The sequence below is a fragment of the Populus nigra genome, chromosome 7, assembly GCF_951802175.1.
Source record: "Populus nigra chromosome 7, ddPopNigr1.1, whole genome shotgun sequence".
NCBI lineage: Eukaryota > Viridiplantae > Streptophyta > Magnoliopsida > Malpighiales > Salicaceae > Populus > Populus nigra.
Window position 1 is genome coordinate 3,387,827 of NC_084858.1, and position 13,501 is coordinate 3,401,327.

The 13,501-nt window shown below is 40.0% G+C and overlaps 2 protein-coding genes across 2 annotated transcripts in view; both read left to right on the plus strand.

Annotated features, from left to right (window-relative positions):
• LOC133698627 (wall-associated receptor kinase 2-like) overlaps positions 1-13,501 on the plus strand; it is a 58,946-nt gene that overhangs the window by 23,288 nt on the left and 22,157 nt on the right. The gene's annotated exons all lie outside the window — the stretch shown is intronic.
• On the plus strand, positions 1,355-8,348 carry LOC133699381 (uncharacterized). The gene is made up of 2 exons (XM_062122616.1): positions 1,355-4,657; positions 5,034-8,348. Exons 1-2 carry the CDS (start codon positions 1,355-1,357, stop codon positions 8,346-8,348), a joined length of 6,618 nt encoding a protein of 2,205 aa, XP_061978600.1.

Consider the following 13,501-nt stretch of genomic DNA (forward strand, 5'->3'; position numbering starts at 1 on the left):
ACGGGATACGTCAGTTACGCACCTGCTTTAGTGGCAAGGCAGCTTGGGGGCATACAAAGTGTTCCTAGGACAATTGACATAGCTCAATTTACCGGGGTCTATAAAGGGGCCGCCATGGAAATGTTAGAAAGCATTAAACAGGATTGGAACTCTTTGTTGCTGATAAAGAAAGAGAAAGGGTCAAGGAATCCCACAGTTAGTGAAAAATACCCCGAATGGCGTGACAGAAGAGTTTCCGACATGGTAGAAATTTCAGAATCTGTGGGCACCCGAAGGAAGAGGGTGAGTTGTGAAGAAGAACTGAGAGAGCAAGTAAAACGATTCCAAGCCGAGCTTAAAACGAAGGAATATGTGAGACTATCATTGGAGCATCAATTAGCCGAAGAAAAAGCTATGAGGAAATTGGCTGAGGAAGAAAGGGACTCGTTGGGCCGAGATCGGATGAAAGCAATGAACGACTTAGCATCCCTAAAAGTCATCAATGAGGAGAAGACGCTTCAGGTGGAGAAGGCCCATTATTGGGAGGAATTGGCCGTCAAAACTCAAGCTGTGTCAAGCAAGCGTTTAACAGATATAAAAGAACTCAAGAGCCAGTTAAAATATGTTGAATTAGAGTTGGTTAAAACCAAGAAGGTAGTCAAAGCCACCCAGAATGTGAGAGCTGAACTCAATAGTGTTAAAATTGAAGCAAAAGCATTGAGGACAAAGTTGGCAAAGGGAGAAGCAAAGACCGAACAATTGCTAGAAAGTCAGAAAATGATGGAGAGTCACATTCAAATATTAGATACTGCTAATAATTCTCTATCCAGAAACAACTTGATCCATACTAAAAGAATAAGGGAATTTCAAGAGCAAATTGACCGAGCTGCGGCCGAGGCTCATTGGCTAAGAGTGGAGGCTCGTCAAGTTGGAGGGGACATCGCGAAGTATCAAAGGAGCATGAATAACACCGATATGTTTCTAAAAGCTATAGCTAATAGAGGCAGTGCCTTTCCCCCTGTAATAGATTAAGATGAATCATTTGTTGTAATGAAAGTTTTTATGGGTCAAATAAAAAAGGCGGAGATCTTTATTTATTATTCAAAGTGTGTATACGAGGCTGAAAGCTCAGATGGTAAAAGGTTAAACAGATCTCCTCTTGGCATTGCAATAAGTATCAGATGTAGATCTGACCACGCATCCAAAGAATAACAGTTGTTATGTCACCCTCCCATGAAATAATCCATGCCCAAAATGTTGCATTCACATTCATGCATGTTTGAACATACACTTATGAATTGTCATAATGCTGCACGCCAGGTGAAATATAGGTCCCCCATTAAAACACACTCATAACACACGGTTACGAAAAAAAATGGAAAATGAGGAAAGAACTCAATTGGATGCTCAATATCAAAAAGAGTTGAACGGTTTGAAGGAAGATGTCTTTAGGCTTACTAGTCTGCTCGAGCAAGCTTTGAAATCCAAGTCTGGAGAAGGAACATCTTCTCAACCATCGTTCACAACTCAATTTCAGCCAATGCCTACAGCTCCCTTCATTCAGCCACCAGAACATCATGATGTTGCTCATTTCCTACCTGCTCAACCAGCATTCCCGATAAGGATTCCCCATATTGTTCCGAGAGAAGAGGAGCCCCAAAGGGATAGAACGGTGGACGAGGATGGTCAAGAGAAACTAGCTGCTTTAGAAGAAAGAATGAGGGTCATCGAAGGAAACAATTTGTATGACCCGGTAAAGGCTGCCGAAATGTGTTTAGTGCCTAATGTGGTTATTCCCAGAAAATTCAGAGTACCAGAGTTTGTCAAGTATACTGGAACTCAATGCCCAATAACCCATCTTAAAGCATATTGTAATAAGATGGCGGAGGTGGTTCATGATGAGAAGTTATTGATCCATTTCTTCCAGGACAGTCTGAGTGATGCTGCTCTTGCCTGGTATATGCGTTTAGATAACATCAAGATTAAAGGTTGGAAGGACTTGGTGGACGCTTTTATTAAGCAATATAAGTTTAATATGGATGTTGCCCCAGATAGATCAAGTCTACAAGCTATGGAAAAGGGAAGTAAAGAGTCTGTAAGAGAGTATGCCCAAAGATGGCGTGAGGTAGCTGCACAAGTTAACCCTCCATTGCTAGAGAGGGAAATGACGGGTTTATTTTCCAACACTTTCAAAACCCCGTATTTTGAATACTTGGTTGGTAGTGCCGCACAGAATTTTTCTGATCTGGTTTTCATAGCTGAAAGGATCGAACATGCTATTCGAGCAGGAAGAATTGTAGATCCAATGGAAAAAAGAGGTTTTGTTGGAAGGAAGAAAGAATCAGAAATTCATATTGTCGAGAGGGGAGGAAGAGGAAGGAAAGTCTACCAAGATAATTATAACTTCGAAACCATCACACCTACTCCTTCCATATCCAACATAAAATTTGCTTCACCTACCCACAACCAAAATAACCCTGCGAACAACCAAAGCAACAATACCTACCGCCCAAGAAGAAATTTCTCAGAGGAACAAGTACAACTTCCGCCATTGCCTCTAACTCTCACTGAAATGCATAAAAGGCTTCTGAGCATCGGCCAAATAGCACTTGTTCCTCTACCCCCTTTACAACCACCATTCCCTGCTTGGTGTAAGCCTGATCAAAAATGCGAATACCATGCCGGTGCCCCTGGTCATAACATTGATGGATGTATTGCATTCAAAAGGAAAATACTCCAACTTATCAAAGCGGGGTGGATTTCTTTTGATGATTCCCCGAATGTAAAATCCAACCCTTTACCAAACCACGCTTCAGGAAGTGGGGGAGTCAATAGCTTGGAGGTGGGAAAAGAGGGTAAGACAATGCTGAAAGTCACAAAGGATAGTTTGTATGAGATGTTGAAACAAGCTGGGTATCTCAAAATACCAGTCAATGTGCAAGCTGTAGGAGGCATGAGCGAATACTGCAAATATCATCAGCAGTTTGGACACGATATAGACTCTTGTGAGGAGTTTAATTGGGAGGTGGAAGGCATGATGGCACGAGGGGTTTTTAGATTAACAAAACATGAAGAAGATGATTTGGTAGGAACATTGACTAGTTATGGCAATAAGGAGGAAGTTTGTCGATATCAACCAACTGAAAGGGGTCCCCCTAAAATGATCCTAACCAAGCCTCCGAGTACTACTAGCGAAAATTATAATGCCTTGCCTTATAATTATGGTTATTCCTTTTGTAACCCAAGTCTTACCCCAGTCTTCAACGCCGAGGTAGGAGGACTCACTAGAAGTGGGAGATGCTTTACTCCCGAGGAGATAGAAAACCATAAAAAGGATAAAGGAAAGAATGTGGTAGAAACAGAGGAAGTTAATAAGCCAGTAAGTGATGAAGAAGCTAATGAGTTTTTGAAATTGATGAGGCATAATGAATATAGCATGGTGGAACAGCTTAAAAAGACGCCAACTAGAATTTCCTTGTTGTCATTGATATTAAGTTCAGAACTCCATCGGAATGCCCTTCAAAAGGTTCTCAACGAGGTATATGTTCCACAAGACATCACATATGATTCTATAGAGCATTTAGTGGGTAGAATTCAAGCCACCAACTATCTTTACTTCACCGATGATGAACTAGATCCTGAGGGGGTCGGCCATAATAAGCCGTTGTACATCACCGTAAAGTGCAAGGATTGTGTTATTGCGAAGGTGCTCATAGATAACGGCTCTGCTTTAAATGTGTTACCAAGACATGTGCTGGATAAAATGCCTATTGATGCCTCTCACATGAAGCCCAGTACCATGACCGCCAGAGCATATGACGGGTCACCTAGACCAATCGTCGGGAATATTGATGTTGAATTGGTTATTGGCCCTCAACCGTTCCAAGTAACGTTTCAAGTAATGGATATCCATCCATCATACAGTATTTTATTAGGGAGGCCTTGGATCCACGCAGCTCGAGCCGTCACATCCTCTTTACATCAGCGACTTAAATTCATCATCAATGGGAATTTGGTGACAGTGAAAGCTGAGGAAACTCTGTCAATGACAAGAAATATATCGGTCCCTTACATAGAAGCTGAAGAAAGTACAGATGGAAATCTGCATGCGTTTGAGGTAGTAAATGCTGAATGGGTACCAGAAAAAACTACACGAAGAAAGCCAGAAATTTCTGATGCAGTAAAAATGGCTGCTAAATACTTTCTAAAGCACGGGCTGCCGTTCCAGTATGACCCTGCAACAGGAATGCCGGAGAGGATCAATGCGATAAAGATGAAATGTGCTGATCAGAGGTTCGGTTTAGGTTTTAAGCCACGAAAGACGGATTTCAAGAGAGCAATCGAGTCAAAAAGGGAAAGGAGGTTGGCTCGAATCGAAAGAAGGGAGCCTAATGAGGGCCGAATCAAGATCCCTCCGATCCACATAACATTCCCACGACCTGCACAAGTGATCAATACTGGAGGTGGAATTGAGAGGATGAGCAAAGAATTTAGCGGTGCTACCATCCACTATCTAGAAGAGATCAACAAACAAGAACCCCAAGGAGGTTTGGAAGATGAAGAGAGCCCCTATGAAGAACTACCCCAACTGACTGTGAGTGCCCTAGAAGATGGTCTACCTGAGTTTGTGAGAAGATTAGTTGAAGGGAAAGAGTTGAACAATTGGGAAATTCAAGAAGTCCCGATTATCTTTAAAAAGTAAACATTTGTTGATTGCTCGCTTTTCATGTTTTTCTGCATTTTGTTTGAGTAAGTTTGCGTTGCCAATAATCGTGGCTCAAGATATTGGCAACAAGAATTTTGTTTTGAGCCCTTGTATCATTTCAAGTTTTAATGAGATCATGCTTTGTTTTTCCCTTCATCATGCCTTCTAGTTTCACCTTTTCCATTATGCACTCATAACAAAGGCACTTTCCGCTTTCAGGGAATCTGAAAGTGGGACAACAATAAACTTACAAACCCATTGCATTGAGAATAATTGGCCTAATTTTGATAAAACTATAACTTCAACGGATGGGGAAGAAGCTGGTGAAGATGACATTGAGGAGTTCTAGAAGCTTATAAAACAATCCGAACATGCATGGGAGCCTGCAAAAGAGGAATTAGAATTAATAAATGTAAGTACCGAGCATGACAAAAAGGAGTTGAAAATAGGGATGTTGATCACTACAGATATGAGGGGTAAGTTGGTCGCCCTTTTACGGGAGTATGTGGATGTTTTTGCCTGGTCATACGCTGACATGCCCGGTTTGGATACTGAAATAGTAGTGCATAGGTTACCTTTGATTGAGGGTTACCAATCAGTAAAACAGAAGCTAAGAAGGACAAGACCTGATGTATTGCTTAAGCTAAAGGAAGAGATAACAAGACAGTGGGACGCGGGTTACTTAGAAGTAGTAGAATATTCTGAATGGGTGTCTAACATTGTTGCGGTTCCCAAGAAAGATAACAAAATCAGGGTGTGCGTGGATTTCCGGGATTTGAATAAGGCAAGCCCGAAGGATGACTTCCCGTTACCTCATATAGACGTGTTGGTGGACAATGCTGCTAAGAGTTCCACTTACTCTTTCATGGATGGTTTCTCCGGCTATAATCACATTAAAATGGCTGAAGTAGATAAGAGAAAGACGACATTTATCACCCCATGGGGAACTTACTATTACAAAGTAATGCCATTCGGATTGAAGAATGCTGGAGCAACATACCAAAGGGCAATGGTAGCACTTTTTCATGATATGATGCACAAGGAAATTGAGGTCTACGCGGATGACATGATCGCAAAGTCCAAAGATGAAAGCCACATCCCAGCTCTGAGGAAATTGTTCGAGAGGTTGAGAAAATATCAGTTGAAATTGAATCCTGCAAAGTGTACATTCGGGGTGAAATCAGGCAAATTATTAGGATTTGTGGTGAGTAATAAAGGCATAGAAGTGGACCCCGACAAAGTAAAAGCCATACAAGACATGCCCGCTCCAAAGACCGAAAAAGAAGTTCGAGGCTTTTTGGGGCGCTTGAACTATATTGCCCGTTTTATCTCACAACTTACAGTTACATGTGAACCGATTTTTCAATTACTCCGAAAGAAGAATCCTGGAATATGGGATGAAAATTGCCAAAAAGCTTTTGATAAGATCAAGCAGTACTTACAAAAACCACCATTATTGGTACCGCCCGTGCACGGAAGGCCACTCATCCTATATTTAACCGTGACCGAATCAGCTATGGGTTGTGTGTTGGGGCAACAGAATGAGTCAGGACGAAAGGAGCAAGCCATCTACTATCTGAGTAAGAAGTTCACCGAGTGTGAATCCCGTTACAGTATGGTAGAGAAGTTATGTTGTAGCCTAGTGTGGAGTACGAAGAGGTTGCGACAATATATGTTATACTACACTACTTGGTTGATCTCAAGAATGGACCCACTGAAGTATATCTTTGAAAAGCCATACACGTCGAGTAGAATAGCTAGATGGCAAGTACTGCTGGCTGAGTATGACATCATCTACATGACAAGAAAATCAGTAAAAGGAAGCGCAATTGCTGATCATTTAGCCGATAATGCTATTGAGGATTATGAGCCATTGAACTTCGACTTTCCTGATGAAGATGTGTTAGTAATGGAGAAGGAAGAGAAGAGTGGTTGGTGGGCCATGTATTTTGACGGCGCAGTAAATGTATCAGGCAACGGGGCAGGTGCTGTGATAATTTCCCCAGAAGGAAAGCAATATCCTATCTCGGTAAAGCTGCACTTTAGTTGTACAAACAACACAGCTGAGTATGAAGCTTGCATCCACGGATTGGAAGCTGCATTAGAGATGAAGGTAGGAAAGTTAGAAGTATATGGAGACTCAATGCTAATAATCTGTCAGGTAAAAGGTGAATGGCAGACAAGGGATGAAAAATTGAGACCATACCAGGAATACCTCTCCAAATTGGCTGGAAGCTTTGATGAAATAGAATTTACTCACTTGGGGAGAGACAAAAATCAGTTTGCCGATGCGTTGGCTACCTTAGCTTCTATGGCTATAATTGCTTGTGGTGCCAAAATTCAACCTATAAGCATCGAGATCAGAAATTCTCCTTCTCATTGCTGTTTGATAGAAGAAGAAACGGACAATGAACCATGGTACACGGATATAAAAAGATTGATTCAGCATCAAGAGTACCCGTCGGGAGCCTCGAAGGTAGATAAAAGAACCTTAAGAAGAATGGCCATGGGGTACTACATAGATGGGGAGATTTTGTATAAAAGGTCATTTGATGGGACTTTGTTGAGGTGTCTGGGTGATCTGGAAGCCAATAAGGCCTTACAAGAAGTGCATGGAGGGATTTGTGCTACCCACGCAAATGGACACATGATGGCTAGGCAGATGCAAAGAGCAGGTTATTTTTGGCTGACCATGGAGAAGGATTGCATAAATTTTGTCCGAAGGTGCCACAAATGTCAAGTTTATAGCGACAAAGTCAATGCACCTCCTGCACCCTTATTTAACATGGTGTCTCCTTGGCCCTTTGCAATGTGGGGAATAGATGTGATTGGGCCTATTAATCCAAAAGCCAGTAACGGACATCGTTTCATCCTTGTAGCGATTGATTACTTTACCAAATGGGTAGAGGCCTGCTCATATGCCCATGTGACTCAGAAAGTGGTCAAACGGTTCATCGAGAAAGATCTAATCTGTAGATACGGTGTACCCGAGAGAGTGGTGACTGATAATGCTCAAAACTTCAATGGAAAGATGATAGCGGAGCTATGCACAAAGTGGAAGATCAAGCATTCCAACTCGTCCCCTTACAGACCTAAGATGAACGGCGTCGTAGAAGCTGCTAATAAAAATATAAAGAAGATTGTTCAGAAAATGGTGATTACTTACAAAGATTGGCATGATTGGCTTCCTTATGCTCTCCATGCATATCGAATAGCAGTGAGGACATCAACCGGGGCTACACCATACTCTTTAGTATATGGAATGGAGGCAGTGGTACCATTGGAAGTAGAAATTCCATCTTTAAGAGTCCTCATGGAATCTGGACTCGAGCAGACTGAGTGGGTCAAGATACGATACGAGCAGCTAAATATGATCAGCGAGAGAAGGTTAGCAGCAATTGGTCACCACCAGTTGTATCAAAGAAGGATGGCCAAGACATATGACCGAAAAGTTCGCCCAAGAGAGTTCAAAGAAGGAGATTTAGTATTGAGGAAAGTTCTATCACTACCAGGAGAAGATCGCAGTAAATGGGCGCCCAATTATGAAGGACCCTACATAGTGAAGAAGGCATTTTCAGGAGGGGCATTGTTGCTAACAAGAATGGATGGGGAAGACGTAGTTAGGCCTGTGAACTCTGATTCTGTAAAGAAATATTATCCATGATTTATAAGTCTTTATCAAATCAATAAATAAGATTGGGCCAATAATTTCTCCTTGCACACTTTCCATAAAAGGTGCTCGCAAATACCAAAGAACCCGCAAATATACCCTTGCAGCCTCGCATGATCTCATAGACCTAATCCATCTCTTTTTACCAAAATCCATTTCCCTATTAGAGTTTTGAAAAATTGATCTTGCATTTTGATTTCAAAAATAATTTGACGTTTATTCAAAACAAAAATTTTGACATTTTACTTGTGAAATGACAATCGAATCAAGCAACTACATCATTGAGGTGACTAAATTATAAATAAAAAAAAAAAAAGAGAAAAGAAATGAACAAACACCCTTACCCTATGACTCTTGAATCATGTGTTTTTAAATGGATGAATAATGATATGAAGTGAATTCATTGCTCATGATTCATGAAATGCATCTTTGCAAAGGCCAAACCATCATACTGGATGAGGGCAAAGTTTATTAATCTTAGTTGTTTGCATTTGAATTGAGGAAAGGTCATCTTTGTTATTCCTTTCACGTTCTGAAATAAATAAATCCCTCGCAATCCCCTTTTGAGCCTGAAACATTTTTTTCCTTTCATGAAAAACCCCGACTAGGATCACACCCCACACTAAGGGGCAAGTGAAAATTGCAATGAGAAAAGATGAAAAAGTCATGAGAAAGCCAAAAAGCATAAGAGCTCAAGAAACTCAAATGCTAGGGGGCATGCCCAAATCACTAGAAAAAGGTGACATCTAAGATAAAGTGAGTATGCCCTAGCAAAAAAAAAAAAAAAGGGCAAAAGAAAAGATGAACGACGCCAAAAGTCAAACTATTGATAGTGATCCTCAGTCTTTGAAACCCTGAAACACTCTTTGAGCCTTATGAATCATTTTCTTTCATAGCCAAGAACCACAGCCTACGTTACGTGCCTGTAGAAGTCCTTTCTAATCAAGCAAGCAAGCAACCTAGGACAATAAACAATGCTCTCAAAATGCAAAGAATACTTTTTCATAAGATTCATGACATCAAGAATAAACTACTTATTATTATTCATGTTGATAAAAATGAATGTTCAAAAAGAGACAATTTTTCTCATACAAAACCTCGAGCTTTTTCTCGAGCCCTTTATTTTGAAAAAAACAAAACAAAAGGTCACCTCATAATGTCTTTTCACCAAAAACCTCATTGCCAAACACGAGCAAATAATCTATTTTCCAAGAAAGAAAATAACCAAGGAGTTGCAAGATTTCAAAAGCAAATTGTTTTAGATTCACATCGAAATAATTTTTGTTTTCAAAATGCAAGATCAAGATTTCGAGATTCATTCTAGACCCATATTCCTTTACCAAACTTAAAAGGAGAGAAATGAGAGAATGGCCTCTTAAAACCATTATTTGTCTAAGTAGCTGACAGAGCACACTTGGGGGCAAGGACCAATACAAGGGGGCAACATTGTGTTTAGAAGGAAAAATTCTAGAAAATGAGATGGTAATTTCCTACAACCAGACAAGGGGGCATTTTGGTTTACGAAAGACAGTTTGATCCTTTCAGCACGTGACACTGAATGTTTTTAGCAGTGAGACGAGGAGTGATGAGTGTTCCTCTTAAATTATTTGACGAGTCAGAAAATCTTTAGCAAGCAAGTGGGTCACGATAGGCACCACAAAGGTTGAGCTGTGTAAACAAATCTGGGAATAAAGTTACATGGGCCAACTCGAGTGGGCTAGAAGCCAAATGACAAAGATGACCCAAATTAGAGGTAGCAAATCCTCAACAATCAAGCAACAAGAAGACAAAGAAGAAATGGGGGCCTATATTTCAAATCAGGTAAAGATGCATGCATATCATCTAAACTTTGAGACATTGGACAATGGGTTTTGAAATTTTGATAAGAGAAAATTCTGGTGGAATCCATCAAGTGGAAGGCCAACTTGAAATGGCCAAGATTGAAATTGCTTTTAAAAATTTTTCACTTTTGAGAATTTTTCAACCTGGGCAGGCCACCCATGAGAATTAGGCCACCTGAAAAATCTCTGTATTTTTCCACCTCATCTCATTTCCTTTCGAGCGCGCCTTCGTGCCCTCGACCATCAAAGGTAGTGCATTTCCTATCCTATCTCCTTTTGAGTGCGCCTTTGAGCCCTCATCTCATTTCCTTTCGAGCGCGCCTTCGAGCCCTCGACCATCAAAGGTAGTACATTTTCTATCCTACCTTCTTTTGAGTGCGCCTTCGAGCCCTCACCTCATTTCTTTTTGAGTGCGCCTTCGAGCCCTCGACCATCAAAGGTATTGCATTTTCTATCCTACCTCTTTTTGAAGTGCACCCTCGAGCCCTGATTTCCTTTCGAGCACGCCTCTGAGCCCTCATTTCCTTCGAGCTTCCATCTCTTGAATAGTGCGCCTTTGAGCCCTATCATGACCATTTTTAAAAAAATCCTCGTATTTTCCCCCCTGGGCAGGTAACCCATTGCAATTTGACCACTTTTGAAAAATTCTTGTATTTTTCTCATTGGGCCGGTAACCCATTACAATGTGACCACTTTTGAAAAATCCTCGTATTTTTCCATCTGGGCAGGTAACCCATTACAATGTGACCATCTGGGCCGGTAACCCATTACAATATACCAACTGGGCAGGTAACCCATTACAATGTGACCATCTGGGTAGGTAACCCATTACAATGTGACCATCTGGGTAGGTAACCCATTACAATATATCATCTGGGTCGGTAACCCATTACAATATACCAACTGGGCAGGTAACCCATTACAATGTGACCATCTGGGCAGGTAACCCATTACAATGTGACCATATGGGCCGGTAACCCATTACAATATACCATCCTATACTGGGCAGGTAGCCCATTACAATATACCATAAAAAAAAAAGGTCGTCTTCCAAATAACTTGATCTCTCTGTAAAGGTCATGTGTAAATCTATTATTTTCGAAGTTTTCAAGATAAAAAAAAGAAGAAGAAAGCAAAGGTTCTTTTTGTATCTGCTTTTCTTTATAAATTTACTATATAAAGCTAAAAGAAAATGAAATTTTCCAATATCTTTGCATAGTAAATATTATAAAGAGGGGGCAACTGTCATAACCCAATTTTTTACCTTTTTATTTTAATTATTATTATTATTTTATTTACTGAAAAGGATAAAAAATTATGATAAAAAAATAATAATTATGAAAAACAAGTGAAAATAAAATAAATGAAGAATGAATTAAAATTTGGGTTAAGGGCAACATGATTGGAAGTTTTGGGGTTTAATTAAACTTTGGAATTAATCTAATTAATCCAATTAGGGGTTTAATTGGAGAATTGATAAATTTTTAGACTTAATTAAGCTTGAAATTAATTTAATTCATCCAATTAAGGGTTTAATTGGAGAATTATTAAGTTTGGAGACTGAATTAAGCTTGAAAATTAATTTAATTAATCCAATTAGGGACTTAATCGAAGAAATATCAAAGTTTGGGGTTTAATTGGGGTCTAAATTGCAAAAATTAAAATCCAAGGACCAACTTGAAAATGGCGCAGAAATGTAAGGATCCAATTATATTTTAACCAGGGGTTTGATTGCAAAATTAAAAGAATTACAAGGACCAAATTTGACTGTTCACCGTCTCTTTACTCTGCAACGGCTCTGCCATTAAAGGCAGAGACGTTTCGTCCGTTGGCAGCCAACACGGACGTTTTCTTCATTGATGGCGTCGGTTACGGAGCATTTAGGGTGGGGGGCAACCGTTACCACCACCGAGGCTGTTGCTGGCTCTATAAAGGCTGAACAGAGGCGACCTCGCCAGGAAAAAGTAAAAGAAAAAAGGAAAAAAGGAAGAAGGCAAAACAGAGAGACGGAGAGACAGGGAACGAAAGAAAAACTGGGAGAGACAGAGGACAGAAACCCATAAAACAGAGACCAATACAAGCAGTAAACCCAGAAAACCAACACTAATATCATTGTCTTCAATCGCCCCCTCCTGCAAACCAAAAAAACGAAGGACCCAAGCAGCAAGCCGTGACCTTCATCATCACCGAAACAAAAGGAAAACAGAAAGGGGAAGGTCATACACAGACGATAGCAAAATCATTGTGCCGCAAGCCTCCTCGCAATCTCCAGAAGCAGGTAGGCCGTTCTCATCTTCTTTTCATTCTTGTTTGAAATTGTGCAATTGTGAAAATAAGTAGGTGTATAACTTACTGCCTTGAAATGCACAAACGATAAACAACTGTTAAGGCAGCACCTCTAATTGCACGCGTGAATTTGTTTCACGCGTGCACCTTAATTAACCCAGCCGGGTCACTGGCTTGGGCCAGTGACCGGGCCGGGCTGGCTGGGTCCAGCCCAACCCATATGGGCTGCGCTGGGCCCAGCCCCCAAAATAATAAAAAATAAAAAAATAAAAAATAAAAAATAGGAGAAATAGAAAAATATATGTATGCATGAATAAAAATAATATAAATTTACCGGTTTATTCACCAACGCCAGAGTCGGGAGTAAAATACTGGTTTAAGTTTATATTATTTTTATTCGCTATATTTTATTTTATTTAGCAAGAAAAAAATATATGTGCATGTATGAAAAATAAATTTATTTATTTATTCACTGACGCCAGAGTCAGGAATAAAAACATTGATTTAATTTTATTTTTTTTAACTACATAAGAAAAATAAAAAAATATGTGAATGCGTAATAAAATGAATTTAGTTTATTTGTTTATTCACTAGCGTTAGAGTTAGGAATATAAAAATATTAATCTAAATTTATTTTATAGCTACGTAATAATTACCAACGCCAGAGTTGGAATTATCCGTAGTCGAATATTCACTGACGCCAGAGTCAGGAATATCGTGAATAAATCATCAGAATGTAAACCAATAAATGTTTAGCAATTTAAGACAAAACCAACAATGCAGTCTGCCTCAGGCAGAACGTTTAAGGGGTGATAATATCTTCCCTTTTACGTAACCAGTCCCGTACCATAGAATCTCTGTTGACCAGTTAGGGTTCCTAGTAACCATAATACTAGGTGGCGATTCCTCAAACAAGATCTTTTCCAAAGAACCAGATGCCAGAAATCTATTCTTTTTCCATAATCTAGAATTTTATTTTGTGGGCCGCCGCGATGTCGGGTGCGACAAAGAGTTTGCCCT

What these genes read in the sequence shown, in the direction of transcription:
- LOC133699381 (XM_062122616.1), top strand. Translation starts at nt 1,355, where the DNA reads ATGGAAAATGAGGAAAGAACTCAATTGGATGCTCAATATCAAAAAGAG. An exon ending in ACAATTGGGAAATTCAAGAA is followed by an intron (nt 4,658 to 5,033) that starts GTCCCGATTATC and finishes GAGGAGTTCTAG; the next exon opens with AAGCTTATAAAACAATCCGA.